General features: G+C 38.5%; 1 protein-coding gene across 1 annotated transcript in view; it reads right to left on the bottom strand.

Moving 5' to 3' along the window:
- Window positions 1-26,944, bottom strand: part of CNOT7 (CCR4-NOT transcription complex, subunit 7) — a 45,828-nt gene that overhangs the window by 10,554 nt on the left and 8,330 nt on the right. Inside the window, exons 4-5 of the mRNA XM_006834470.1 lie at window positions 7,046-7,207; window positions 1,288-1,432 (exon numbers count right to left, since the gene is read on the bottom strand). Coding sequence (XP_006834533.1) covers window positions 1,288-1,432; window positions 7,046-7,207 — 307 coding nt within the window. The remainder of the gene's footprint in view (window positions 1-1,287; window positions 1,433-7,045; window positions 7,208-26,944) is intronic.

The following is a 26,944-nucleotide window of genomic DNA, read 5'->3' as shown; positions in this document are numbered from 1 at the left end:
TGAAACCTTTCCACCATGGGTGACCCTGCTGGTTATTTAAAACACAGGTGGCATAGCCCTCAGAATCACAGCAACTCAAACCACCACAGCACGACAGACGAGTGAATCTTTTCTTTTGAAAGAATATTCAGAATAAAAAAATTACACACACGTTACCCAGTGACAGAATGTAAGCTTCTATCTAGGAAGAATCTATAAATTTACCACTTACCACAGACAAGCAAACTCCTTTAAACCAACTAAAACACCAAAACAGCCTCTAATGAAGATATATGGAGAGGAAAACTTTTAAAATCACACTGCAAAACATTTGAAAATTTCAAAATGCCCATTATCTTTTAAATCAATCTTTCCAAGAACTTTTAAACTCCCTTATACTTCTTTCACTGCTTACCTAAGATTTTACATTGCATAGACAAATTATTTGTGCATATGCACCTCATTACTCCCAGATTTCTGATCTGGTTCAAACTTCTCAATCTGGGAAGCAATGATAAAAATCTGAAACCTGCTTTGAATTTTGCTGAAAATTTACTTTGGTAATACATGCTGAAACTTTGATAAAAGATTTCCCGTGAGATTATTGTTGTTAAGGGCCATCAAGTCAGGTGAGACTCATAGCGACGCTGAATAGGGCTTCCGAGGAGCAGCTGGTGGTTTTGAACTACTAACCTTGTGGGTCTGTAGTTCAGTGCCTACAGTAGCAGACCAGAACTCTATATCTCCATATGTATATGTGTGTGTGTGTATGTATATATGTTGTTGCTGTTAAGTACCTTTGAGTCCATTTCGACCCAAAGTAACCCTGGGTTTCCAAGGAACAGCTGGTGAATTTGAACTGCTGACCTTGTAGTTCAAACCAAACTTGCAGTCAAGCTTATCCTACAGCACTACTCCAGAAGTCCATATACATATATATACGCACACACACACACACATATACACGTATGTATTGCTGTTATTAAGTGCCATTAAACTGGTTCCAACCTATCACAACCCTATATAGGGTTTCCAAGGAGCAGCTGATGAGTATGAACTGCAAATTTTAAGGTTCAAACTGACCTGCAGTCTAGTGCATTATCCTACAGATATCACAGACAAATACAGATAAACATATGATATATATAAATACATGGAAAAAAAAAATCAAATGACCAGCCAGTTTAACTGCATTTTACATTAAACTAACAAATACTGTTTGAAAAGAACATTCTATTTTAGGATTTTACACCAGACACTCAGTCTAAATATTGTGCTGATTACAGATAATGACATTCAGAACCTTACTTTGAGATTTTTGCAGCTCTTCATGAGGTACTTCACATCATATATGACAGGAAAAAATAATCGAAGGATCTCAAAGAAGTCAAGTTCTTCTTCAGGCAAGTTAGAGTTGGTCAGGATTTTGATTAAATAGCCAAAGTCATAACCACTATAAAAGTGTTAAAAGAATACAGAAGAGAACACATAAATATCATAAGAATAAAAATTTTTCTGAAACAAATTGAGTGACTCACGTAAGCAAAAAGGGAATCGACTGAAAATCAACCAACAAACAGAACATTGTAATAACAAAACATCAGGATGCTTACAGTTGTAATGGAAAACACCATTTTACAAATACTGCCAGGACCTTGTTACTGAATTTTATCGTTAATATAGCACTTCACAGTGCTATACTACCATCCCAATCCTGTAGTGATTAAAATGATAATTTGCTAATAAATTTTAATAGCGATCACTTTAAGAATAGTATAAAACTTCCCAAAGAGATGCCTCAGAACTGGAAATGGAGATAAAGACGAATGTAAACCTGACCAAAAATGTCAAAAAGTAGCGAGAGAATTAACATTCTGAAAGAAGAAATGCTACCAATTTCCTCGTCTTTTACATAAAAGCATCATATATTTCAAATACCAAAAGATTAAATTCCAAACAAAGTGTTTTCACTTTCCTTAAGTGACTTTATTAAGTTCTTCCTTCCACTGCAAGTCTGTCCTTATCTCAGCAAGCCTCCCCAAAGAGATAATATCAGTATGAATGGTGCACCTGAAAGAATTACAGGTAAATTCTGAGAACTACTACCCTAAGAAAGTAAGATACAAACTCTCATGCTCTCAAATCAAGATTTCCTATCTTTACAACTAGGCTTTTCCCAGAGTCCTACTTTCTGTACCAGCGTGCTGGAATTATACACCTCTTTTCCTGTTTCCAGAAAGCCTTCCCTGATCTTCAGCACGGCTCCTATATATTTCTTATGTACAAAAATGCTTTCTTGGACTACTTTCAAAATGTAGTTTCCTCCAGTGGAGATTCTATTAAAATGGAATTCCCATTAAAAAATATATTTTTTCTTTATTGGAAATAGTTGGATCTGATAAATATTTGATAAGAGTTATCAAATAAGCGGTGTTATCAAATATAAATACCTTTTTGTTGTTGTTGTTAGGTGCCATCGAGTCAGTACCGACTCATAGCAACCTTATGCACAAGAGAACGAAACACTGCCCGATCCTGGGCCAACCTCACTACTGTTGCCACTCTTGAGTCCATTGATGCTGCCACTAGGCCAATCCATCTCATTGGGGGGGTCTTCCTCTTTTTCTCTGACCCTTCACCTTAACAAACATGATATCCTTCTCCAGTGATTGGTCCCTCCTGACAACATGTCTTAAGTATGAGAGGCGAGGTCTGGCCATCTTGGCCTCCAAGAAGCACTCTGGCTGCGTTGCTTCCAAAACTGACCTATTGGTTCTTTTGTCAGTCCATGGCACTTTCAATATTCTCCTCCAACATCATAACTCAAAAGCATCAATTCTTCTATGGTCTTCCTTATTCACTGTCCCAGCTTTCACATGCATATGAGGTTATTGAAAATACCATGGCTTGGGTCAGGTGCACCTTAGTCCTTAAGCTGAAATCTTTGGTCTTCAACACTTTAAAAAGGTCTTGTGCAGCATATTTGCCTAATGCAATACGTCATCTGGTTTCTTGACTGCTGCTTCTGTTGAGTGTGGATAGTTGATCCAAGAAGAATGAAGTCTTTGACAACTTCAGTCTTTTCTCCATTGATAAGAATGCTGCTTATTGGTCCAGTGGTGAGGACTTTTGTTTTCTTTATATTGAGATGTAATCCATACTGAAGGCTGTGCTCTTTGATCTACAACAGTAAATGTTTTAAGTTCTCTTTACCTTCAGCAAGCAAAGTTTTATATCATCTGCATATCATAGGTTGTTAAGGAGTCTTCCTCCAATCCTGATGCCACATTTTCCTTCATATAACTCAGCTTCTCAGATTATTTGCTCAGCATACAGGTTGAATAAGTATGGTGAAAGAATACAACCTTATTGCACACCTTTCTTAATTTTAAACCACCACTTGTTTGTCAGTTTGTCGTACTGTGGTGCCTTGTGAGTTGCTGTGATAATGAAAGCTATGCCACTGGTATTTTAAATACCAGCAGGGTCACCCATGGTGGACAGGTTTCAGATGAACTTCCAGATGAGACAGACTAGGAAGGAGTGACGAACTACTTCCAAATATTTAGTCACTGAAAACCTTATGAATAGCAGAGAAACACTGTCAGATACAGTGCTAGAAAATGAGCCCCTCAGGTTGGAAAGCACTCAAAATGTGACTGGGAAAGAGCGGCCTCCTGACAGTAGAGTTGACCGTGATGATGGGAATGGAGTAAAGCCTGTGGGAGAAAAGCCTGCGGGACCTTCATTTGCTCATGGGGCACAACTCAAAATGAAGAGAAATAGCTGTAAACATCCATTGATAATCGGAACATGGAATGTACGAAGTATGAATCTAGGAAAATTGAAAGTTGTCAAAAATGAAATGGAATGCATAAACATCGATATCTTATGTATTAGTGAGCTGAAATGGACTGGTATTTGCCAAAAATACCTTTTAGGGGATATAAAATAAAATTTCTATTTAAAGTTCAGAATATCTACTTATAATTTAAAAGGGAAAACTTTACCAATTAGGAATGTCAATTTTTAAGAAGAAGCTTTAAATTTCTGGTGATTAGCAAGGAAATAACTTTGCTAGCTTCATAAAGCTAGTAAAGGTCAATATGGTATCTACTTCCTAATAAAAGTAAGACTATATTAGAGTTTGGGATTTATAAGTCTCTTTAGTTATTCTTATCTACTAGAAATAGATTATGAAGAAAGTATTGAATACCATTTAGAATAAAATCTTACAACATTTTATTGGCAACTATTCACTTATACCAAAATCAAACTTTAAAGACATGAACTTATCTGTTTTTGTTCATCTTAATATTCCTAGCATCCAGCAAACAGTATTTAGTATGTGTCTTTTCTGAATGAAAGAACATGATATATATAATAAAAGTACATGAAAATGCATTCCAGTACTTTGTATGCTCATTATCTAGGGAAGTAAAATAACTCAAAAATTTTTGTCAAGGTAACAGAGACTTAAGTCTCTGGTTCGAGAGGAGAAGAGAGACAAAAGCTAGTTGGTAAGAATTAGTACATTCAGTACCTCCAACTCCAAAAGTACTGCCTACCATTGCAGGAAACTTTACAATATGAACAGTCCTTCACTATAATCATCCCATAAACCAGAAGACTAGTCTGTAAGAGGCTCACATTCAAAATAAATGAGAATATAAGAGTATAAACACTTGTGTAATACAATGCTTTATTTACCTTTGCTGTTTTATTTTTTTTTTTCCATAGTATATATATCACTATCTAACAAAACACAATAAAATTACTATTTTAAAAAAATTGTCTTGCACATTCCTACCAGAATACAAATTGCATGAGGACAAAGATCTCTTAGTCTTTCTTGATAGTTTAATCCCTAGAATAAATTTCTGCAAAGAACATTCTACTGTACTTGAGGTATACACCTAAAGCAAATTACACAGCAAATTCATCTTCCAATAATTTATAAACAAATGGTTCCAATACATTTGCTATAATCTCCACAATGTATAAACATTCCCCATTTTCCACTCTGGGTTTTTTGTTTTCCCCTCCCTGCAGACTCATCTTTTCTTTGGGGCAAATGTTGACATTTTGGTCTCATATAATGATTGTTCTATGGAGCACATGCCTGACAGGTTTTATATGCCAGTCAATTATTTGGCTGAAAGGTAGCTTCTAGGAATGGCTTCAGTTCCAACTTAGAAGGCTGTCTTAGGACGACTGACTTAGGGATTGGGGTTCTTCTAGTCTCTGTCAGATCAGTAAGTCTGGTCTTTTATATGAAATTGAGTTTTGTTGTACATTTTTCACCCATTCTAACCAGGACCTTCTATTATATGCTCCTGGTCTGGGGAGTCGGTAGTGGTCACCATGTATTACCTAGTTGTTATGGTCCAAGCTAGAAGAGGCTGCACTGTCTTGAGTCTTTGGTTTTCTTCACTTTTATTTCTCCAGACAGGAGAGACCAATAGTTGTATCTTAGATGGTTGTGTGCAAGTCTTTAAAACCCCAAACACTACTAACCAACCTAGGATGAAGGTATTGACCTAGATGTCCTGAGTCTTCAAGCCCAGTAGCTCAATCTTGGGAAGTGTTTGGCTATGTTTAGGAGGCTTTTATAACTGTGTCCCTATGTGTTTAATTATATATTTGAATGCACATGTATTCATATACATAATAAATTACATAATCACAGTGGTATTCATATATATAATAAAATGATACAACCATATCTATATATGCACATGGGTGTACTCCTAATGGCTTCCCACACCTATTTATAGAACCCATATCTATATGTATCTACTCACAAATCGTTTGTTAGTACAGTTTTGCCAGATTGTTGTTGTTGTTGTTGTTGTTAAGTGCCGTTGAGTCGGTTCTGACCCACAGCGACGCTGTACAGGGTTTCCGAGGAGCATTAGTTGCCCTTTATTCTTGTGTACCTCTCAGTATCTTCCTTTACTTTGGTTGTGTGATACTGAATTCTCCTTGGATTGTGTATTGCCTTTCCTTTCTCTAGAATTAACATGTGTGTACTAGGCTATTTAGTGTCAATCCCTGGAATCTTATTACAGTGCCTGGTAATGGCAGAATTCAGCAATTGTTTTTTAAATGGTTTCTTTATGAAAATATTAAAGAAAGACAAAAATAAAAAAACTAAGGTTTACAGATGGTCAATAACTCTAGCAATATCAATTCCAAATGGAGAATGGTGGCTCTACAGGATAAGCACTGGAATTCAAGCTTACCAGTCGCTCTAAAGGAAAAAGATGAGGTGTCTGTTCCCACAAAAGATTTATAGCCCCAGAAGCTCTACGTAGTATTGCCATGAATTGGAACTGACTCAGCAGCACTTAACTACAACAAGACTGATTCCAAACTGTGTGGTTGGAATTAACCTGGGGCATTCTATTATTCCAGTCCTTTCTCTTTCCAATATGCAGCACTGCCTCATCCTATATTATTACATTAACCTTTTGGGAGATGAAAATTTAAAAACTCACTAAACCTACTGTCACTGAGTTGATTACAACTCATAGTGTACTACTGCCCAAGGCTGTAAACCTTTATGAAAGCTGTTTGCCACATCTTTATCCCATGGAGCAGCTGGGCTCAAACTGCTCACTTTTCAGTTAGTGTAATTACAATGCCTTAAAGGCTACTAGACTAACATTGTTGTTGTTAAGTGCCACTGAGCTGGTTCCAACTCACAGTCACCCTATACAAGGCTTCTGAGGCATCTAATCTTTGTGGGAGCAGAAAGCCTCATCTTTCACCTATGGAGTGGTTGTTGTTGTTAAGTGCCGTTGAGTCAATCCCGACCCATAGCAACTCTGTGTAGGGTTTCGAAGGAGTGGCTCGAGGGCTAAAAACCACAAAACTTGTGGTTCGCAGTCCAGTGATTATCACATGGAGCCATTGCACTCCAGGATAACATTAGCTTCTGGGAATTAACAAATGGCTATATTGCAGTCAGTTCTTTCTACAACTCAGACCAAAACTGCTGATATAATGATCCAAGCAGGTATGAGATGGTAACACAAATGCCATTTTAATGCAGTCTTTTTACCTATGAAATGATAACCATTTGACCCCTTCACAGAGGACTACTCCAGATGTCATAAGAAGTTCTGCAAAGTATTGGGTCTCAATTCCTTCCTCCTCATGTTTTTTAAACTGGATACCGGATGTTGTTAGTAGCTCTATAGAGTCCTGGGCATACATGTCCTCCCTGGCAGGAGAAAGAGAGACAACATCAAAGGTGCCATACTTCAAACAAACTCTTTTTCTCCACTTCCACCTACAACTACAGTACCAGAAGCAACCAACAAAGCTTGGATCAATTGTTCCCGTGACTTACATATATGGAAGAAATATACAATTTAAATGTAACAGCCATCTTCTTTTCCCAGAAAAATCAAACCTTAAATAACAATTCAAAATAGTCCAGTGATGACATTCAAAATTCTCTGTTATTCATCTGATTTCATAAGCCATTCACAAATTTAAAATAAGTACAGTTTTAAAAAACGGTCTTCCCCTCACCAGGGAGTCCTGATGGGATGCTGCGTGATAATATACTGGACTGCAAGACTCCTTGGAACCACAAGGTTGGTGGTTCAAACTCACCAGCCGTTCCTCAGAAACTCCAGACAGGGTCGCTAGGAGTCGGAAATGATTCCACAGCACTTAACAACAACAAATCACCAGGGACCATAAAAAAGTGACAGACATGTTCTTTCATGGGTTCAGTTTCCACAGCCATTTTAATGCTGCCAGATGGCACCACTTCAGGAGTTGTAAGGGACTATATTCTTCTCCCATGCACTAAGCAGTACCAGGAAGGAGATCACTGGGAAACATCTGACCTTGCTGAGTGAAACTACATTCCATCTTAAGAAACAGAGATGTGTCTTTCACAAATGATAAGCCTTTCAAATGGCTCTAATAAGTAAACCTGCTAAAAATTAAGGATTCTGCTGTAATGACTATAATTTTTTCTTCCACTAATCCTAATCGTAGAAGATTAACATCCAAAATTAAGTCAGGAAATCTAGGTGTCAACCAGTTCTTCAAGATTTCAATGAAGTCCTGAGATTTCAATGTCTTGAATACTTGTGTAAATGCACTTGAATTTCAAGTACAATTAAACAAGTATTTGTTGTTATGTGCCGTGGAGTCATTTCCAACTCATAGCGACCCTGTACAGGGTTTCCGAGGCTGTAAATCTTTATGGGAGCATGAAGCCTCATCTTTCTCCGGCGGAACAGCTGGTAGTTTCAAACTGCTGACCTTAAGGTTTGCAGCCCGATTCGTAACCACTATGCTACCAGAGCTCCACACAAGTATTTAGGACATTAACTTTTTAAAAGTTATCAAAATGAAAGTACATGTCAAAGAATTTTCATTCTGTGAATTGGCTATTGGATTTCATTTCTTTTATTTTTAAAAATTGTAATATTTACCAGTTTCCATCATGGAGCAATTAAGAAAATTCTATTAAAAGGTTTAACAAAACAAATTTTGCAAAATAGCAACGCTAGCAACTCAAGTATATAAAAATAGAGGAAAACGCCAATAATCACTTTTAGTGAAACTTTCCTTTGGAAAATCCTTTAAAGATGCCACACTAGGCAACATGAATTGATTCAATCAGGGTTTCCTCTGTTAAAACAATAGGCAGTTTTGGTCTTCAAATACTAAAAATATGTACCTGTAACAACTAGATTCTCACCTAGCAGGTCAAGATGCTCACACTGACAGTATGCTTTAACAACTAAAACCAACCAAAGGCTTGACAGAGTCTCTCTCTAATCTCACATTACTCTGAGCCACATGTTACTCTGGCTTATTTTTGGTCTCCCAATCAGAATGTAAGCTTTAAAAGGTCAATGATTTTTGTTTATTTTGTTCAGCTATATATCACCATAAAAAAAAAAACCCACACAGAATGAACTAAGTGGAATAGTGAAGTTTCTATACGGTTTAAATCAGTATTTCCCAAACTATGATAACAATTACCCAGAGAGCTTACCAAACATATCAATCCCCAGGTTTAATACCCAAACTTATTAAACCACAATCTCTACATGAGAACAGTACAAAGTAACCCAAGTAACCATCTACTTTATAATCATGTAAGTTTGGTAACAAAGATGTGCTGCATATAAATTCTTAATGCTCTTTTTTGCCCTGCATAGTCCACATAGCTTAATTAAGACCAGTTAATGTACTTTTTTTTTTTCTTTTTAAGTTAATGTACTCCTGAAGTCCTGGTGTGGAACTACAGAATATGCTGAACTGTAAGGAACTGCAAGGTTGGTGGTTGAAACTCACCAGATGCACCTCTGAAACCCTACACAGGGTCGCTATGGGTCAGAACCTATGCTTTAGAATATCCAATTTAGGAGATTAAGTTAAACCTCCATAGAGAACAAAGAAATTTCATTGGTAAGGGAAACTTCTTAATTGTTATGACTAAACTGTCAGGTGAAGGTTGTCTTACTCTCAAAGTATACATTTCAAATTGTAAACCTTTCTATCCTGGCTTCCCCACCTTAAAAAAAAAAAAAAAGTGTGTAAGTATGTATGCAAATTTTATATATATATATATCTAGAGAGACAAAGCAAGAGAGAGCGAGAGAGCGAGAGAGAGAGAGAGAGAGAGAGAGCGAGCTCTGGTAGCGTAGTAGTTACGAATTGGGCTGTGAACCAGAAGGTCAGCAGTTCGAAACTACCAGCGGTTCCACAGGAGAACGATGAGGTGTTCTGCTCCCGTAAAGATTTACAGCCTCGGAAACCCTGTGCAGGGTAGCTATGGGTTGGAACCAACTCCACGGCACTTAACAACAACAACAAAAAATATATATATTATATAAATGCTGGTCTCAAAAAAAAACACAAAAACCCCATGAAATACTATTTAGTAAAAATATAATTGTTGCAGGTGTTGGGTTAGTTTATGGCTGTAAAATCAATTTGTTTCAAACAGCAATAAACAATTAACTGTCAAAACACAGTAAACTACTAGCAAAATGTCCAGTTATAATAAATGAACATGAATGAAAGCCACTCACAAATCTCCACAAAAGGGTTTTAAAATAAACCCGATACTCACGGTTACATCCTACTCAGACAATAAAAAAACACTAACTCAGGTAAGCACACCAAATTCAATAAATGTTTTGAAACTATCTCTATCTACAAATTTAAGCCAAGCCTACTCTTCCCAGTAAAATTTGAAGACAATTCAAAATGTTTACAACAGTACATCAACAAGGAAATTCTAGAAATTAAAGATTCAGAAAAAGACAAAATAAAGGGTTATCACTGTTGATATCACATGTACCTTGGCTAAAAGCACAGGATATCAGATTTCTACCTGTGTTTCACCAACTATGCAAAGGCATTCTACAGTGGAGATCATAATAAATTATAGATAACATTGCAAAGAATGGGAATTCCAGAACACTTAAGTTATGGTCCTGTGGAACTTGCATGTAAACCAAGAGGCAGTCCTCTGAACAGAACTAATAAGGGACAGTGCATTGCTTATAATCAAGAAACGTCAGGGTTGCATCCTATCACCATATGCACTGCTGAACAAATAATCCATGGAAGCTGAACTTTAGGCATCCTCAGATATTGTGGGCTCACTAACAGTTCACTGCAATAAATTGAGCATTGCTATAAAGTAAGCCATCCAAATTGTTTGGTTTCCCAAAGTATGTAAAAGCCATGTTTACACTATACTGTACTTTATAAAGTATTTAATAATATTATGAAAAAGTTTGAAATATTATGAACATTACCAAATTATGACAGAAACATGAATGGGGTACATGCTGTTGGAAAGTGATAATAGAGATTTGCTTGATACAGGTTGCCACAACCTTCCATTTGTTTAAAAAACAAAAAACACCAGTATCTGTGAAGCACAATGAATCAAAGTGCAATAAAGCAAGGTATGCCTGTGTGTGAACACAAAAGTGGTCATAAGGACAGAAGGAAGACTCATTAACAACCTGCAGTACAATGATGACACAACTGTACTTATTGAAAGTGAAGAGTTACAGTACTTACTAATAAAGATCAGCCTTCAGTATAGATAGATTATACCTCAATACAAAGAAAGCAAAATCCTCACAAGTAGAACTATAAGCAGTATCACAATAAATACAGAGAATACTGAAACTGCCAAGGATTTCATTTTACTTCCATACAAAATCAACACCAAGGGAAATAACAATCAAAAAATCTAAGGACATATGTTGTTTTGAAGTGTCGTGAAGTTGTATCTGACTCATAATGACCCTATATAGGGTTTTTGAGGAACAGCTGGTGAATTTGAACCACCGACCTTCCAGTTCAAACTGACCTTGCTGCCTAGTGCTTATCCTAAAGTACCACACTAGGACATATAGTATTGGGCAAATATGCTGCAAAAATACAAAGATATTCCTCTAAGGACGAAACATACATTGTATTTTCAACTGACTCATGAATGTGAAAGCTGGACTGCAGTGCAGTTACTTGCTTAACCACAAGTTAGTCACATTCCTCCATTCTGTGACGCAAACCCCAACCTCTATGCCTATCAGTTCACCACTCTAATGTCAGTATGTTGTACTGTGGTGGCTCGCGTGTTGTTGCTGGGATGCTGCTGGGATGCTGGAAAGCTTATCACTGATATTGTAAACACTAGTACAATCACCTATGGAGAGCAGATTACAGCAGAGCTTCCAAACTGAATCAGTCTACAAAGCAGAGGCAGATAAACTCTGAATGTTTAGCTTCTGAAAACCTTATGAAAAGCAATGGGACACTGTCAGATATAGTGCCAGAAGATGAAAACCTTATGCATAGCAATATAAATAACATTTTCAGGTATAGTACTAGAAGATGATCCCCTCAGATTAGAATGCACTCAAAATACGACTGAGGAAGAGCTGTCTATTCAATGTAGAGTTGACCACAAAGAGCTTTTGGGACCTTCATTTTCTGATGAGGCACAACTCAAAATGAGAAAAAAATTGCTACAAGCTTACATTATTAATCAGAATGCGGAATGTAGGAAATGTTAATCTAGGAAATGCAGAAGTTATCAAAAATGAAATGCAATGAATACAGATTGATATCCTAGGCATTAGTGAGCAGAAATGAACTGGAACTGGACATTCTGAATCTATCATGTGGTTTACTATACCAAGAAGAACAATTGAAAGCAAAGGTGTCCAATTCATTGTCAAAATGAACATTTCAAGATCCTGAAGCATAATGCTGTTTGTGATAGGATAATATCCATATACCTACAAGGAACAGTAATGTTCAAATTTGTGCATCACCACTAAATCTAATGATGATTAAATTGAAGAATTCTACCAACATCTTCAGTCTAAAATTGATCCAATGTGCAATCAAGATATATTGATAATCACTGGTGACTGGAATGTGAAAACTGGAAACAAAGAATAGTTGTAAAACATGGACTTGGTAATAAGAAATGATGCTGGAGATTCCATGATAGAATTTTACAAGACCAATGGCTTATTGTTTAAAATGTTTTTCTAAAAAAGGAAACTGTACACACAGCTCTAACAGCTGTGAGAAGAGACAGCAGAGCTCAATACCATCTGCCCAAAAAAGGCTAGGAATGGAACTTGCTCATAGGCAAGTTCAGGCTGAAGTGGAATAAAATTAAAACAAGTCCATGAGAGTCAAAATATGACCTTGCCTATTAACTGATGGGAATTTAGAGATCATCTCAAGAACAGATTTGATTCATTAGATGCCAAAAGACCAAAAGAGTTCTGAAATGACATCTAGAACATTTTACAGGAAGAAAGCAAAAGGTCATTAAGACAGGAAAAAAAAAGAAAAGACTAAAATGATGTCAAAAGAAACTAAGAAGCCTGCATTTGAACACAGAGAAGCTAAAGCAACTAGACAAAAGAGGGAATTAAAAAAAGAGCTGAATACAAAATTTTAAAGGAAAGCTCAGGAAAACAAAGCAAAGTATTATAAGGAAATATGTAAAGACCTGTACTTAGAAAACCAAAAGGGAAGAACAGACTCAGCATTTCTCAAGCTGAAAGAGAAAATTTAAGGCTCAACTTGTAATACTGAAGGATTCTAAGGGCAAATATTGAATGATGCAGAAAGCATCAAAAGACAATGGATAGAATACAGAGCAACTGTAACAAAAGAAATGGTAGATGTTCAACCATTTCAAGAGGTAGCATACCAATAGTACTGAGCTGCAAGCCACCACTTAACATAGATGAACCTTGAGGATATTATGCTGAGTGAAATTAGTCTGTCACAAAAGCAGAAATACTGCATAGAACCATTATTGTAAAAGATTAAGAAACAGAACACAACCTAAAACGGGGGGAGGAATACATATATATATATATATAATTTGCTGAACACTGAGATGTATGGTATGAGAAGAGGGGAGGAAGGGAGGTGATGATAGAGCACAGGGTAGGGAATAGACACAGGATAGCTTGGGCGCTGGGGGGATATGTGTGTGGGGCAATATACAAGAAGGGGGAGGGGAATGGAAGAACAAGGCAGATGGGAGAATAGTTATGCAGGTTTGCATGTGTTAAGTGGGGCAGAGGTAAATGACAATGTATGCACAACCTTGGAACAACAGGGCTCTGGGATACTGGGATTGAGGCATGGTTTGAATGGGTAAAAGAGGGAAATAATGTTAAGATGCTTGGCTGTCTTTTGAATCTTGGTTTCCCTTGTCTACCATTGTAAAATAGTCACTTGACAGGGAGAGAAAGGAATAGCTAGAAACATCACCATAGAAAGCTTGTAAGTCCATCTTCAGCCTATAACTGATTGGAATACCTTAAAGGGGGCTAGAAGGTGCCCATGAAGGAGGCTTCTTGTGGAGCCTTTGCATTGATTAAGACCATAGGTGGAATCCAGAACCCCATCCAGATTCATCTGAGGTGGGAAATTTCCATTTAAAAGAATGAGTAGACCAGCATGGAGCAGGCAGAACAGAAGATACTTTGGGAAAGAAAGACCAGCAGGAAAAATAAAAAACAGTAACAGTAGTCTGATTGACTACTACAAGAACAAGCAAGCTGTTCGCCCAGGAGCCTTTAAGGAAAGTGGCTGGGTCCCCTCAGAGAAAACCCCCGTCCAAGACTAAGACTCAAGTGGAATACATGAGCACGCATGTGGTCTGGCTGGTGACCAATATGGTCACTGATTAGGGGAAGAGGGGGAAAAACAGCAAAGAAGTTTGGAGCTAAGTCCGACCACATCCAATAAACTCCTGTGAACCCGGGTGAAGACCTGGTTGGATAGCAGTATGGCAAGACCTGGGGACTCCTGGGTCCAGAGGCAGTGACATGGCAATAGAGGACTAGAGCGGAGAGTGAAGCATTCAGCATATATGAAGTGAAGGGAGATGCACAAGAACACCCATACTTGCAGATAGTACCCACTTGACCTAGCTTCAATGGCTGGATGATGAGAACTCGACTAGAAGAAGAAAGAAGAGGGAGAGAGAAAAAAAGAGTAACCTGCTATAATCTGATGAACTTTACCTATACTTATGGATGTGTTGTTGTTGTTGTTAGGTGCCATCAGGTCGGTACCAACCCATAGCGACCCTATGCACAGCTGAACGAAACACTGCCTCATCTTGGGCCAACCTCACTACTGTTGCCAGCCTGAGTCCATCGATGCTGCCACTTGGCCAATTCATCTCGTTAGGGGTCTTCCTCTTTTTTTTCTGACCTTACCAAACACGATACCCTTCTGGATGTAGTAGCTCAAAAATGGGAACAAATCTTTACAGCGAGGATCACTCCCACTCCCTTGGTACAAAGGGTTGACAGGGAAGGGCAACTTAGACACTGGCTACCCAAAATGGGGGCGGGGGGGAGGGGAAGGGCTATAAAGGCAAGAAGTGACTGGCTTACAAGCTTTCAAGAGAGAGTCTAGTTCCAGACAGTGCGGGGGAAGGTAGAATTTCCACTGAATGGTTTCTAATCTGTTGGGACGGAGCTAATGAAAGGAGAAGGGGATAAGACTCTAGTGGTTCAATAGTGAATAACTGCTATCAGGACTGACTGTGAGGATCGGAAATGTAAAGGTAGATGTTTTGTAACAAAACGAGGGGAGTGATTGATTTTGCAGTTCAGGAGCGGAGGTCCCTGGGACAATCAAATGAGAAAAGCAGAGTGTGGGACCCTACCCAGAGAAGCAGAGATGATGAGGTGGACAGATGGAGCAGCTGGGGACACTGGACTCAAGGAGGGAGAGGGGCTGTGTGCTGATGGCAGGGGGGCAAGCCTGTTGGGTGTACCCTTTGGTTGTTTGATGATGCATGGAGGGGACTGTAATCATTGCAATGAGATGAAATATGATAGGATGAATGTAAAACTGATATTCTCCCATGTAAACCCACATAATTAACACTAAAAACTTAAAAAAAAAAAAAAAGAAAAAGAACCAATGGTACTGAACCAAGCTACACTGAAGGCAACGGCAAAAACCAAGGCTCCAGGAACTGACAGAACACAAATTTAAATCTTTCAACAAATTGATGCAGCACTTAAGGTACTCACTTGTCTAATGTCAAGAAAACTAGCTAGCTGGCCAAATGAATGGAAGAGATCCATATCTGTGCCCATTCCAAAGAAAGGTGTCCCAACTGCATACAGATATCATGGAACAGTATCAGTTCTATCACATGCAAATAAAAATTTGTTGAAGGTAATCAAGAAATGGTTGTAACAATGCACTGGAAAGAACAAGACAGATTCAGTTCAGGATGTGGAATGAGGAATTATTGCTGAAGTCAGATGGATTTTGGCTGAAAACAGAGTACCAGAAAGATGTTTACTTGTACTAGTTGACTATGTGAGTGACGTCTTTGGACTTTGTGGATAAAATACTACGGATAACATTGGGAAGTATGGACACTTAAAAATACGTAGTTGTGCTCACAAGGAAACTGTCCACAGACCAAGAGGAATCCATTTGAACAGAACAAGGGGGATAATGAACGGTTTAAAATCAGGAAACGTGTACACCATGTTTATGTCCTTGCACCGTACTTTATTCAACCTGTATGTAGTCCTGGTGTGGTGTTGTGGGTTAATCCACTGGACACCAAGGTAGGTGTTAACCTCAAGATCAGTGGTTCAAGCTCACTAGCCACTCCAAGGAAACACTACACAGGGCCACTCTGAGTCGGAACCAATTTGATGGTACTTAACAACAATGTGTAGGCTGAGCAATCTGTAGGCTTAGCAAATAATCCTAGAAGCTGGACTATATGAAGAACGTGGCATCCAGATTGAAGAATGCTCATTAACAACTTGCAACATGCAGATGCTACAACCTTGCTGGCTGGAAGTGACAAGGACTTAAAATATTTACTGATGAAGATCAAACCTGACAGCCTTTAGTATGGATTGCACAGCAATGTCAAGAAAACAAAAATGTTCACAACTGGACCAATAAGTAACATCAAGATAAATGGAGAAAAGATTGAAGTTGTCAAAGACTTTATTTTGTTTGGATCCATGGGTACAAGAGCCAAGAAATCAATTTATTGCTAATCTCCTGCACAAGACACCTTTATAAAGTATTCAAGAGCAAAGATTATTAGTTTGAGGACTAAGGTGTACTTGACTCAAGCCATGGTATTCTCAATTGCCTCATATGCATGTAAAAGTTGAACAATGGATAAAGAAAATTGCAGAATAATAAATGGATGCATTTGAATTATGGTGTTTGAAAACAATATTAAAACTACCATGAACTGCCAGAACAAACATATTTATCTTGGAAGAAGTAGAGCCAGAGTGTTCCTTATAAGTCTGTAAGGGCAGACTTGTCTCTCATACGTAGGGCATATTATCAGGAGGAACCAATCTCAAGAGAGGGATATCATGCTTGGTAAAATGAAGGGTCAGTGAAAAACAAGAACCCTCAACAAGATGGGATGACACTGGCAACAACAATGGGCTCAAATGTAACAACAATTCTGAAGATAGCACAGGACAAGACTATGCTATTTTCTATTTCATGCAAGGTTACTCTGCGTCTGAACTCTAAAGCATCTAACAAGAAATGCCTGTGATTATGGTGACAATTTGAATTGTTAATGAGTCTGGATTAAGGTGGGATTGACATGGCATGATGTAGGATAAGCACTGGACTGATAACCGCAAGGTCAGTGCATTTAAGCCCACCAGTCACTCTTTGGAAATCATATACAGGGTTGCTGATTTAGAAATGACTGGATGGCACTGAACAACAAAAACAAGGATTAAAGTAGGACTGAGTCCTCCTGGTGTAGCACTGTGGGTTAATGCGTCTGTCTGCAAAGCTGTGTGAACTGACAGGTCAACGGTTCAAGCTCACCAGCTGCTCCTCGGAAACCCTATACAGGGTCGCTATAGGTCGGAACCGATTCGACAGCACTTGACAACAACAAAGATTAAATAATTACTTCTTAATAATGGAAAAAAGACTGAAGTTGTGAAAGATTTCATTTTGCTTGGATCCATAATCAATGTGCAGGGAAGACACAATCAAGAAATCAAATGACATATTGTGTTAGGCAAATCTGCTGCAAAAGACTTCTCTGAAACATTGCAGTGTAGTTAATTACTTAATGTCTGTTCTAGTCATAGTCTGTTGTTGTTGTTGCTATTAGATGTTATCAAGTCTGTCCCGACCCAAAGCGACCCTATGCACAACAGAATGAAACACGACCCAGTCCTGTACCATCCTCACATTTGCTACACTCGAGCCCATTGTTGCTGCCATTTGCCAATCCATCTTGTTGGGGTCTTCCCTTTTTCGCTGTCCCTTCACCTTACCAAGAATAATGCCCTTCTCCAGGGACTGGTTCCACCTGATAACATGTCTGAAGTATGAGAGACAAAGTCTGGCCTTGTTGGCTTCTAAGGAGCATTCTGGTGGCACTTCTCCCAAAACAGACTGGTTTATTCTTCTGGAAGTCCAAGTTGTTGCTGTTAAGTGCCATCAAGTTGGTTCTGACTCATAAAGACCTTGTATAGGGTTTCCAAGGAGCAGCTGATAGGTTTGAACTGCCAACCTTGTGATTTGCAGTCCAGTGCTAATTGTATAGCACCACACTAGGAGTCCTCTGGCAGTCCTTTGTTAACAGAGTAAATCATAATTATAAAAACTTAAAACTCTATACTGAGTATAAAATGATCCATCTCATAAGCTGGGGGTGGGAGGGAGGGAATCTCACTACCATCAAAAAGAACTAGGAGTTGAGTGTGTCCTTTGAATTCAGAGATTCACTTCAACCCAGGGACAGAAAGCTGTGACACTAGAGTAGTAGCAGAGAAGCAGCAACAGCAGAACCAAGAGAGTCAGAGCATCAGGCAGAGTGGTGGGCTCCCCAGTCCATGGAGCAAGTAAAGCTTAGTGACTTTGGCCAGACGCTTGCTTGCAGGATGGGTGCCTGCAGGCACTTAATTGGGTTGGGTCAGGGTGGGTGAGGCACTAGGTTTGCTGACTTATGGAGCTAGAGATGAATGCTCTCTTCCTGAGGCTTTTGGAGGACTGATGTGTCTGTCCTATGGGCAAATATCAGCAGTCCTAAACGTTTTGTATGTAACACTGGATGGGCACAGAGAGGCCTGCCTATGGGTATGGCTGAGAGGCTGTCCTGACAGGAAAAACTGCGCTGAAGATTTCTAAATCTGAATTGTGACTTGCTAAGATCTTACTAATGTCTTGGTGTGACACTGTAAGATAAGCAAGCACTGGACTGCAAGGTAGGTTTGAACTGCAAAATAGGCAGTTCAAACTCATCAGCTGCTCCTGGGAAACCCTATAGAGGGTCGCTGAGTTGAAACTGACTAGTTGGCTCATAACAACAATGCCCAAATAAACCCCTTAACTGTGAGTTTATCTTTGAGTTTTGTGCAGTAATTGCAATGAATTACTCAATCCAACAGAGTAGAGTGCTGTGGGAGAAATGGTTGGTGTCATATTTTTTTTCACCAAGTTAATAAGATGACATTTTGAGGACTAAGATGCACCTGAATCATGTCATGGTATTTTCAATCACCTCATATAAAATGTGAAAGTCAGACAATGAATAAAGACTACAAAAGAATCTATGCATTTGATTTATGATGTTGGTGAAGAATACTGAAAAGTACCATGGACTGTCAGAACAGATAAGTCTGTATTAGAAGAATTACAGCCAGAATGTTCCTTAGAAGTGAACATGCAAAGACTTGTCTCTCACATACTTAGGACATGTTATCAGGAGTGACTAGTCTTTGGAAAGGGACATAATGCTTGGTAAAGTGGAGGGACAGTGAAAAAGAGGAAGACCCCCATAGTGGCAACAATAGGCTTAAACATAACAGTTGATGATGATGTGGGGCGGGGCCAAGCAGTGTTTTGTTCTGTTGTGCATACAGTTGCTCTGCATTGGAGTTAGCACCTAACAACAGCTGGGATTAAGGATACCCCCACCCCACTAAAAGATATGACTTAATTTATCACCCTGTAGTTTTCCTTGAAGGTATGGTCTGAGTACAATATATAGGGATTCTTCAGCAAAGTTCGTTATCTTGCTTTGGATCCTGCATCTGGGTCATTGCCATCTCACCTCCAGTTTGTGTGACTTATGGCCTAACAGGTGACCTAATTCACCATATCCTGCAGTCTTGTGTATCAACAGCCTGTCATCTGACCTGCTAATTTGGGCTCCTCAGCTCATGATACTCTGTGGGTGAGGAGAATCTTCCAGACTTCTCTCTAAACCACGGATTTGGGACTTGCCAGCCTCACAATTGCATAAGCCATTTCCAGACTTCTCTCTAAACCACGGATTTGGGACTTGCCAGCCTCACAATTGCATAAGCCATTTCCTCAACAGTTCCTAAGTTGTGTGTGATATTGTAGCATACTGCAGAGACCTGGAACATGAGGGAGGGGAGGAGCGATGGTTGATCATCAGGGATTATGGAGTGATATGACAATTGCAGGACTCCTGGTGTGGCACTCTAGGATTAGCACTGGACTGCAAACCACAAAGTCATCAGTTCAAATCTATCAGATACTCCTTGGAAACCCTATACAGGGTCACTGTGAATTGGAACTGACTTGACAACCCTTAACAACAACAATAACAATAGGAAAAGTCAGACATTTGGGATATCTTTAGCCTCCACCTCACACTCAACAGGAACCAGTATTGTGCTGATCCTTCCGAAAGAAATTATTCTTATGTGGATAATGACTAAGAAGAATTATAGAGCAGGTGTATTTGAATTATGGTGTTGGTGAAGAATACTGAGAGTATCATACATAGACTGCCAGAAAAACAAACAAATCTATCTTGAAGGAGTTCAGTCAGAATGCTCCTTAGAAATGAGAACAGTAACACTTCATGTCTCACATGAAGTTACTTACATATTTAGGAAATGTTATCAGGAAGGATAACAACTCTTCAAAACAAATTCACATTTCTAAATATAAAGTTAAAATTTGAAGTACAAAGACTTTACTATTTGAAAACACTTTCAACCATCCAACCTCAAATCATTCTTGGCTCAACACACCAAGCAAAACAGTTACAAAACACCTAAAACCACTGCTTTGTAGCCAATTCATAACTACCTCCGGTGCTGGACAGAGCTCCTATGGTGGGATTTCATGACTGCCATCTTCACAGAAGCAAATCATCAAGCCTTTCTTCCCTGGTGCCACTGGTGGGTTCAAAACTTACGGTTAATCAGTCAAATGTAAACCATTTATGCTACCTAGAGACCTTGGCACAATAGACACTAACAAATTTTTTTTTTTTCCCCAACAAGTTGCCTATTCGCAGACTTTTTTGCAAGAATGTAAATGCTTGTATATTTAGCTACGCTAAATATCATTAGTAAGACTAAAAGGTAAGAAAATTGCTTCACATATTTGTTACAAATAGATGTATACTTAACTTAAACTCAAAATAATAAGAAAAATATAAAGATACCCCAAAATTTGCAAATGAAACACAAGAGAACAAAAACAATGCATAAACCTGAAATAACTTAGCACCTTCACTAGCTATCAAGGAAAGCAAATCAAAATGAAATATTCTCAGTCAAAATCATGTTAGTAGTTGGCATAGTTCACAAGGCTGAAAACAAGACAGCAATTTTCGATCTACAAATGAGCACAAAGTTTCAGGAAGCAATGCCTAGCCCATTTCCCTCATCATTTTCCTGCTCATTAATATGTGTCTGTATGTAACATATTCAAATTAAAACTCAAACAAAACACCAAACTCTCTGCCTGGAGTGGATTCTGACTCATAGGGAGTCCAAGGCTGGAAATCTATTAAGGGAACAACAGACTCAGCCTCATCTTTCTCTAGAGGAGCAATTGGTAGGTTTGAGACTCTGACCCTGCACTTAGTAACCCAATGCTTAACCTACTGTACCAGCAGGGCTACCTATGTAACATATCAAGAACCTCAAAAATACCTACATTCTTTGATTACATTATTGTTCTTAAGTGCTGTTGAGTGAGTTCCGATTCATGGAGACACTGTATAGGGTTTCTGAGGACCGGTTGGTAGGTTTGAACTGCCAACCTTAAAGTTCCCTGTCCAGTGCTGACCCTACAGCATCACACCAGGAGTTCTTGATTAAATTCATAAAGCCTAAAAATATTCACACTGCTTAATTTACATGACCATTTCTAATAAAATAACCTAAAGGTGGACAGACAGTAGCCCATGAATTTAATGAATTACATTTAATAAACTTAATAAATATAAACATTTTTAATTTAGTAATATACATATCAAGGAAGAACAAAATGAGAGAAATAAGTTTGACACTGCTTTCTGAAACATTATGCTCATTTGTAGATTGGAAATTGCTATCTTGTTTCCACCCCTGCAAATAACAAATGTTAGCATGGTTTAAGTTTACTGTTTTGACTGAGAATATTTCCTTTTCATTTGCTTTCCTAGATAACTAGTGAGTATGCTAAATTTTTACATTTGTTGTTGTTATTAGGTACCATCGTCTACTCATAGTAATGCTATACACAATGGAATGAAACACTGCTCGGTACAGGGTCAACCTCACAATCATTGCTACACCTAGCTCACTGCTGCTGCCACAGTGCCAATCCATCTCATTGGGAGTCTTCTTCTTTTTCTTCGACAATCCACTTTACCAAACACAACATCCTTCTCCAGGAAACTTTGTGCTCATTTGAAGATTGAGTATGTCCGAAGTATGACACCAAATCTTGCCATCCTGGTTACCAAGGAGCACTCTGGCTGTTCTTTTGGCAGCCCATGGTACTTTCAGTATTCTACTCCAACACCATAACTCAAATGCATCAATTCTTCTGCGGTCTTCCTTAGTCACTGCCCAACTGTCACATGCATATGATATTTTAAGTCTTTAAATATTCTACTTTACAAAAACATAGTATAAATTTGCAAACTTCTAAGCTATTTTCTCGTTTTCCACAAGTAAAACAATTCTCCTCCACAAAATTATTGCTTCCATTCATGTTGAAACCTTATCCCATTATATTATACATTGTGATAACATACAGGTGGCACTGTAGGATAAGCACTGGACTACTAACCTCAAGGTCGGCGGTTCAAACTCACCAGCTGCTCCTTGGAAACCTCATTGAGGGTCGCTATGAGTTGGAACCAACTCGATGGCACTGAACAACACAATATCCATTCCAGGAGCTCTAGTGGTGCACCAGTGGCTCTACAGGAAAATGACCTGGTGATCGACACCTAACCAGAATGGTGGTGGCAGTGGTTATGTGCCACCAACTCATAGCAACCCTGTAAAGGGTTTCCAAAGCTGTAAATATTTACTGGAGCAGGAAGTTTCATCTTTCTTCTGCATAAAAACTGGTAGATTAGAACTACTGACCTTGCAGTTAGTTAATTTATCTAGTTGTTGTTGTTGTTAAGTGCCATCGAGTCGGGTCCGACCCATAGCGACCCTGTACAGGGTTTCCAAGGGTGTAAATCTTTACGGGAGTAGAAAGCCTCATCTTTCTCCCGCGGAGTGGCTGGTAGTTTCGAACCGCTGACCTTAAGGTTTGCAGCCCGATTCGTAACCACTACGCTACCAGAGCTCCCTTACCATAATACTGGGCTCCTTCCCATAAAGAACAGTTGAAGTCAGTTCCAACTTCTAGCAGCCCTGTATAGTTTCTAAAAAGTGGCTAGAGGGTTTGAACCTCTGATCTTGTGGTAAGAAGTCCAGTGCTTATCCTACAGTGCCATACCAGTACTCAACCAACAAAGAGTTGCTGTTGTTAAGTGCCATTGTGTTGGTTCCAATTCAGTGCAACCCCGTATAGGGTTTCCTAGAAGCAGCTGGTGAGCTTTAACTACCAACCTTGTAGTTCAAACCAACCTTGAAATCCAATGCATTAACCTGCAGCATCACACTACAACTCTGCCCACAAAGAGTAAAGCCTAGAAAAAATCCTGTAAGACACATGGGGTTCCTATAAGTCAAAATCAATTTGACACAACCTAGTAACAATGCTGTTGTTCTTGTTAAGTGCCATCAAGTCAATTCTGATTCACAGCAACCACACATATAGTTTCCAAAGAGTGACTGGTGGGCTTGAACCATGGACCTTGTGGCTAGCAGTACAGTGCTTATCCTACCATCACCACACTACTAGAACTCCAAAAATGTAGAGGTGCTATTTTTTGAATTCTGTAGTTATTCCATGTCATATTCCTTTGATTTGTTTTTATATGAAAATCTTCTTACCTAAAATATTGCCATTATTCTCCATATTTACAATTAATATGTGTTACATACCTGTGATTTTTTATGATAAAGGTAATGATGGAGTTAGGATAAATAAGTTTTTGTTGGGTGTCATAGATGGTTCTAACTCTGAGACCCCCAAGTACATCAGAATGAAACCCTACCCAATGTAAGTGTTGCTATGTTTGAGCCCATTGTTGCAGTCATTTGACAATCCATTCCACTGAGGGGCTCCTTTGTCTCTGACTCTCTACTTTACTAATACCAAGCATGATAATATCCTTCTCCAGAAAGTAAGTGAGGTAAGTCTTGAAATCCTCATTTCTAAGGAGCATTCAGGCTGTAATTTTTAAGCATTAAGAAAAACGTCATGGGATATTGGTAAAATTTTGTTTTTTTTATCTGAGTCCTGGCCTCAAAGATATGTTAAGCTGGTGAAAAATCATCAGTGAGTTATACATCTATGATATGCACTTTTCTGTACACATAATACATGTCAATAAAAAGTTAAATCAAAACAAAAATAAAACTTTACTCATCATTATAAAAAATGAAAATGTAGAAGATGATCAGAACTTGGCTAATTTTTAATAGATTTTTATCTATCTCAAAAAAGAAGAGTGTGAACAAAAACAAACAATTTTTGATAAAAGAAATGAGGATAAATTGCTACAATTTGATGAACTTGACATATACTCATGGAGGTAGTAGCTCTAAATACCAACAGAGGGAAAGAGTCTTCACATCAAGTATCAATGCTATCTCCTCTGTACACAGGGTAGATAGGGATGGGCAGCTTAGACATTGGCTACCTAAAATGATGGAACAATAAATGCACAAAGCACTGGCTTACAAGGTTTCAAGAGGGAGTATAGTTTAAGTGTGTGTGTGTGTGGGGGGGGGGGCAAGAAAGAGTCTCCACTTAATAATTTTCATCTTGTCTAGAAGGGTCTGGTAAAAAGAGATGGGGATAAGATTCTTACGATTCAATAGTAATTGTTATCATGACTAACTGCAACTGTCACATTTGTAAAGGCAGAATTTTTTAACAAAAAGTCGGGAGTAGTTAATCGTATAGTCCAGAAACAGAAGACCCTAGGACCATCTAGGAAGAAGAGCACAAGCAGAATAGAAGACCTTATCCAGAGAAGCAGCCACACCAGAGATGGGAGCAGAGATGGGGACATCAAGAGAGGGAGCAGCTAAGGACTCTAGATTCATGGAAAGAGAGGGACTGAGAGCTGGTGGCCTGGAGGTAGACTTGCAGAATGTGCCCTTTGGTGGTGTAAATTATTATATATGCCTGAGTGTTAAAAAAAAAAAAAAAAGCTAAAGTTAATAGAAACACTGGTAACTGATGGTACATGAAGGGGATTATAATCATTGTAATGAAACAAAGTATATGATTTGTTGAATGTAAAACTGATGATCTGCTCTGTAAGCATTCACTCAATGCAAAACATAAACTTAAAAAATAAAATGTATAGAGAAATAGAGAGAGACAAGAGTAACAAAGAATATCTTGAAGAACTAAACAGAGAAACTATGTTGCTAGTTATCAAGACTTATTACAAAGTACTTAAGGCAGAAGTCTTTTGATATAAGAATAGCCAAATAAACCAGTAGAAGAGAAAAGAAATTGTAGAGACAAAACCAAGTATCTACAATCATTTGATTTATACAGTGGTATGGTTGCACAGAATTGGAAGAGTACGGACTTCTCAATAAATGAAGGGTGTTTTAATTAGAAAAAAAAAAAAGTGTAAGACTGAATTGTTTAAGTCTATAACTTTCTGATAAATAAGAACTGACTACAATTTAAATAAGTCCTTATAACCACTCCTATATATGTATGCTGCTGTTGTTGTTAAATGCCTTGAGTAGGTTCCAAAGCATAGCAACCCTGTATAGGGTTTCCAAGGGAGTGTCTGGTGAGTTTGAAATGTCAATCTTGTGGTTCAAACAGGATACAAGAGATATCCTTAAATAACTGTTTCCTGTTATGTTAATATTTCACTTGTAAAATATATTGAAATTGACTTTGAGGGCTTTTTATAATTAAAGAATTTAAGGAAAAATTTCAAGAGCATGCTCACAGTAATCTCTTTATAGACAGCATGTAAAGAACAGATATGATGCATGAGAAGATCAGATAAATTGTGAGATGCCATAAAAAAGCCATACATGAAGAAAGCAAAAGGTCTTTTAAAAGACAAAAAAATAAAAAGAACAAATTGGATGTCAGAAGAAACTCTGAAACTGGCTGATGATGATTAAGAAGCTAAAGTGAATGGAAGAAATGATGAAGTAAAACAGCTGAACAGAATATTTCAAAGGGCAACTTGAGAAGACAAACTCAAGTATTAAAATGAAATATGCAAAGACCAGGGATTAGAAAACCAAAAGGGATGAGTACACTCAGTAAAAACTGAAGAAAAAAATCCAAGCCTCACTTTCCAATACTGAAAGATTCTATGGGCAAAATATTGAATGACACAGGAAGCATCCAAAAAAGGAAGGAAGGAATCATTGAAATCATTGTAACACCCCCTCCAAGACTAAATCTCAAAGGGAACACACTAGCAGGCATGTATGCTTGTTGGTGACCATGTTGGTCCATTTGTGAGTGGAAGTGGGGGAAAGGCAGTAATGAAGATAAGGGCTGAGTATGACCATGTTCCATAGACTCCTGTCAACCTGGAGATGAGAGAGAGAAGAGGAAGGGCTGGTTTGGGGAGACTTGGAAGCCATTGAGCCCATGGACACTGACATAGCCACGCAGGGCTAGAGCTGTGAAGCATCCAGCTAATATGAAGTTGGGGGAGACACACAAGAATGCCCAAACTTGCTAGATAGTACCCATCTGACCTTGCTTCGATGGCTTGATTAGAACTCAACTTCGATGGCTTGATAAGAAAGAAATTTGATAAAGAAAACAAGTGTAATTGCTACAATTTGATCAACTTGACCTATACTTATGAATGTTGTTATGTGCCGTGGAGTCGCTTCCGACTCACAGTGACTCTGTACAGGGTTTCTGAGGCTGTAAATCTTTATGGGAGCAGAAAGCCTCATCTTTCTCCCGCGGAGCAGCTGGTAGTTTCGAACTGCTGATCATAAGGTTCGCAGCCTGATTCGTAACCACTACGCTACCAGGTTGT

Source organism: Chrysochloris asiatica, unplaced genomic scaffold (genome assembly GCF_000296735.1).
Source record: "Chrysochloris asiatica unplaced genomic scaffold, ChrAsi1.0 scaffold00011, whole genome shotgun sequence".
Classification (NCBI taxonomy): domain Eukaryota; kingdom Metazoa; phylum Chordata; class Mammalia; order Afrosoricida; family Chrysochloridae; genus Chrysochloris; species Chrysochloris asiatica.
Note: the sequence above shows the minus strand (reverse complement) of the source record. Positions and strands in the feature narration are given on the sequence as shown.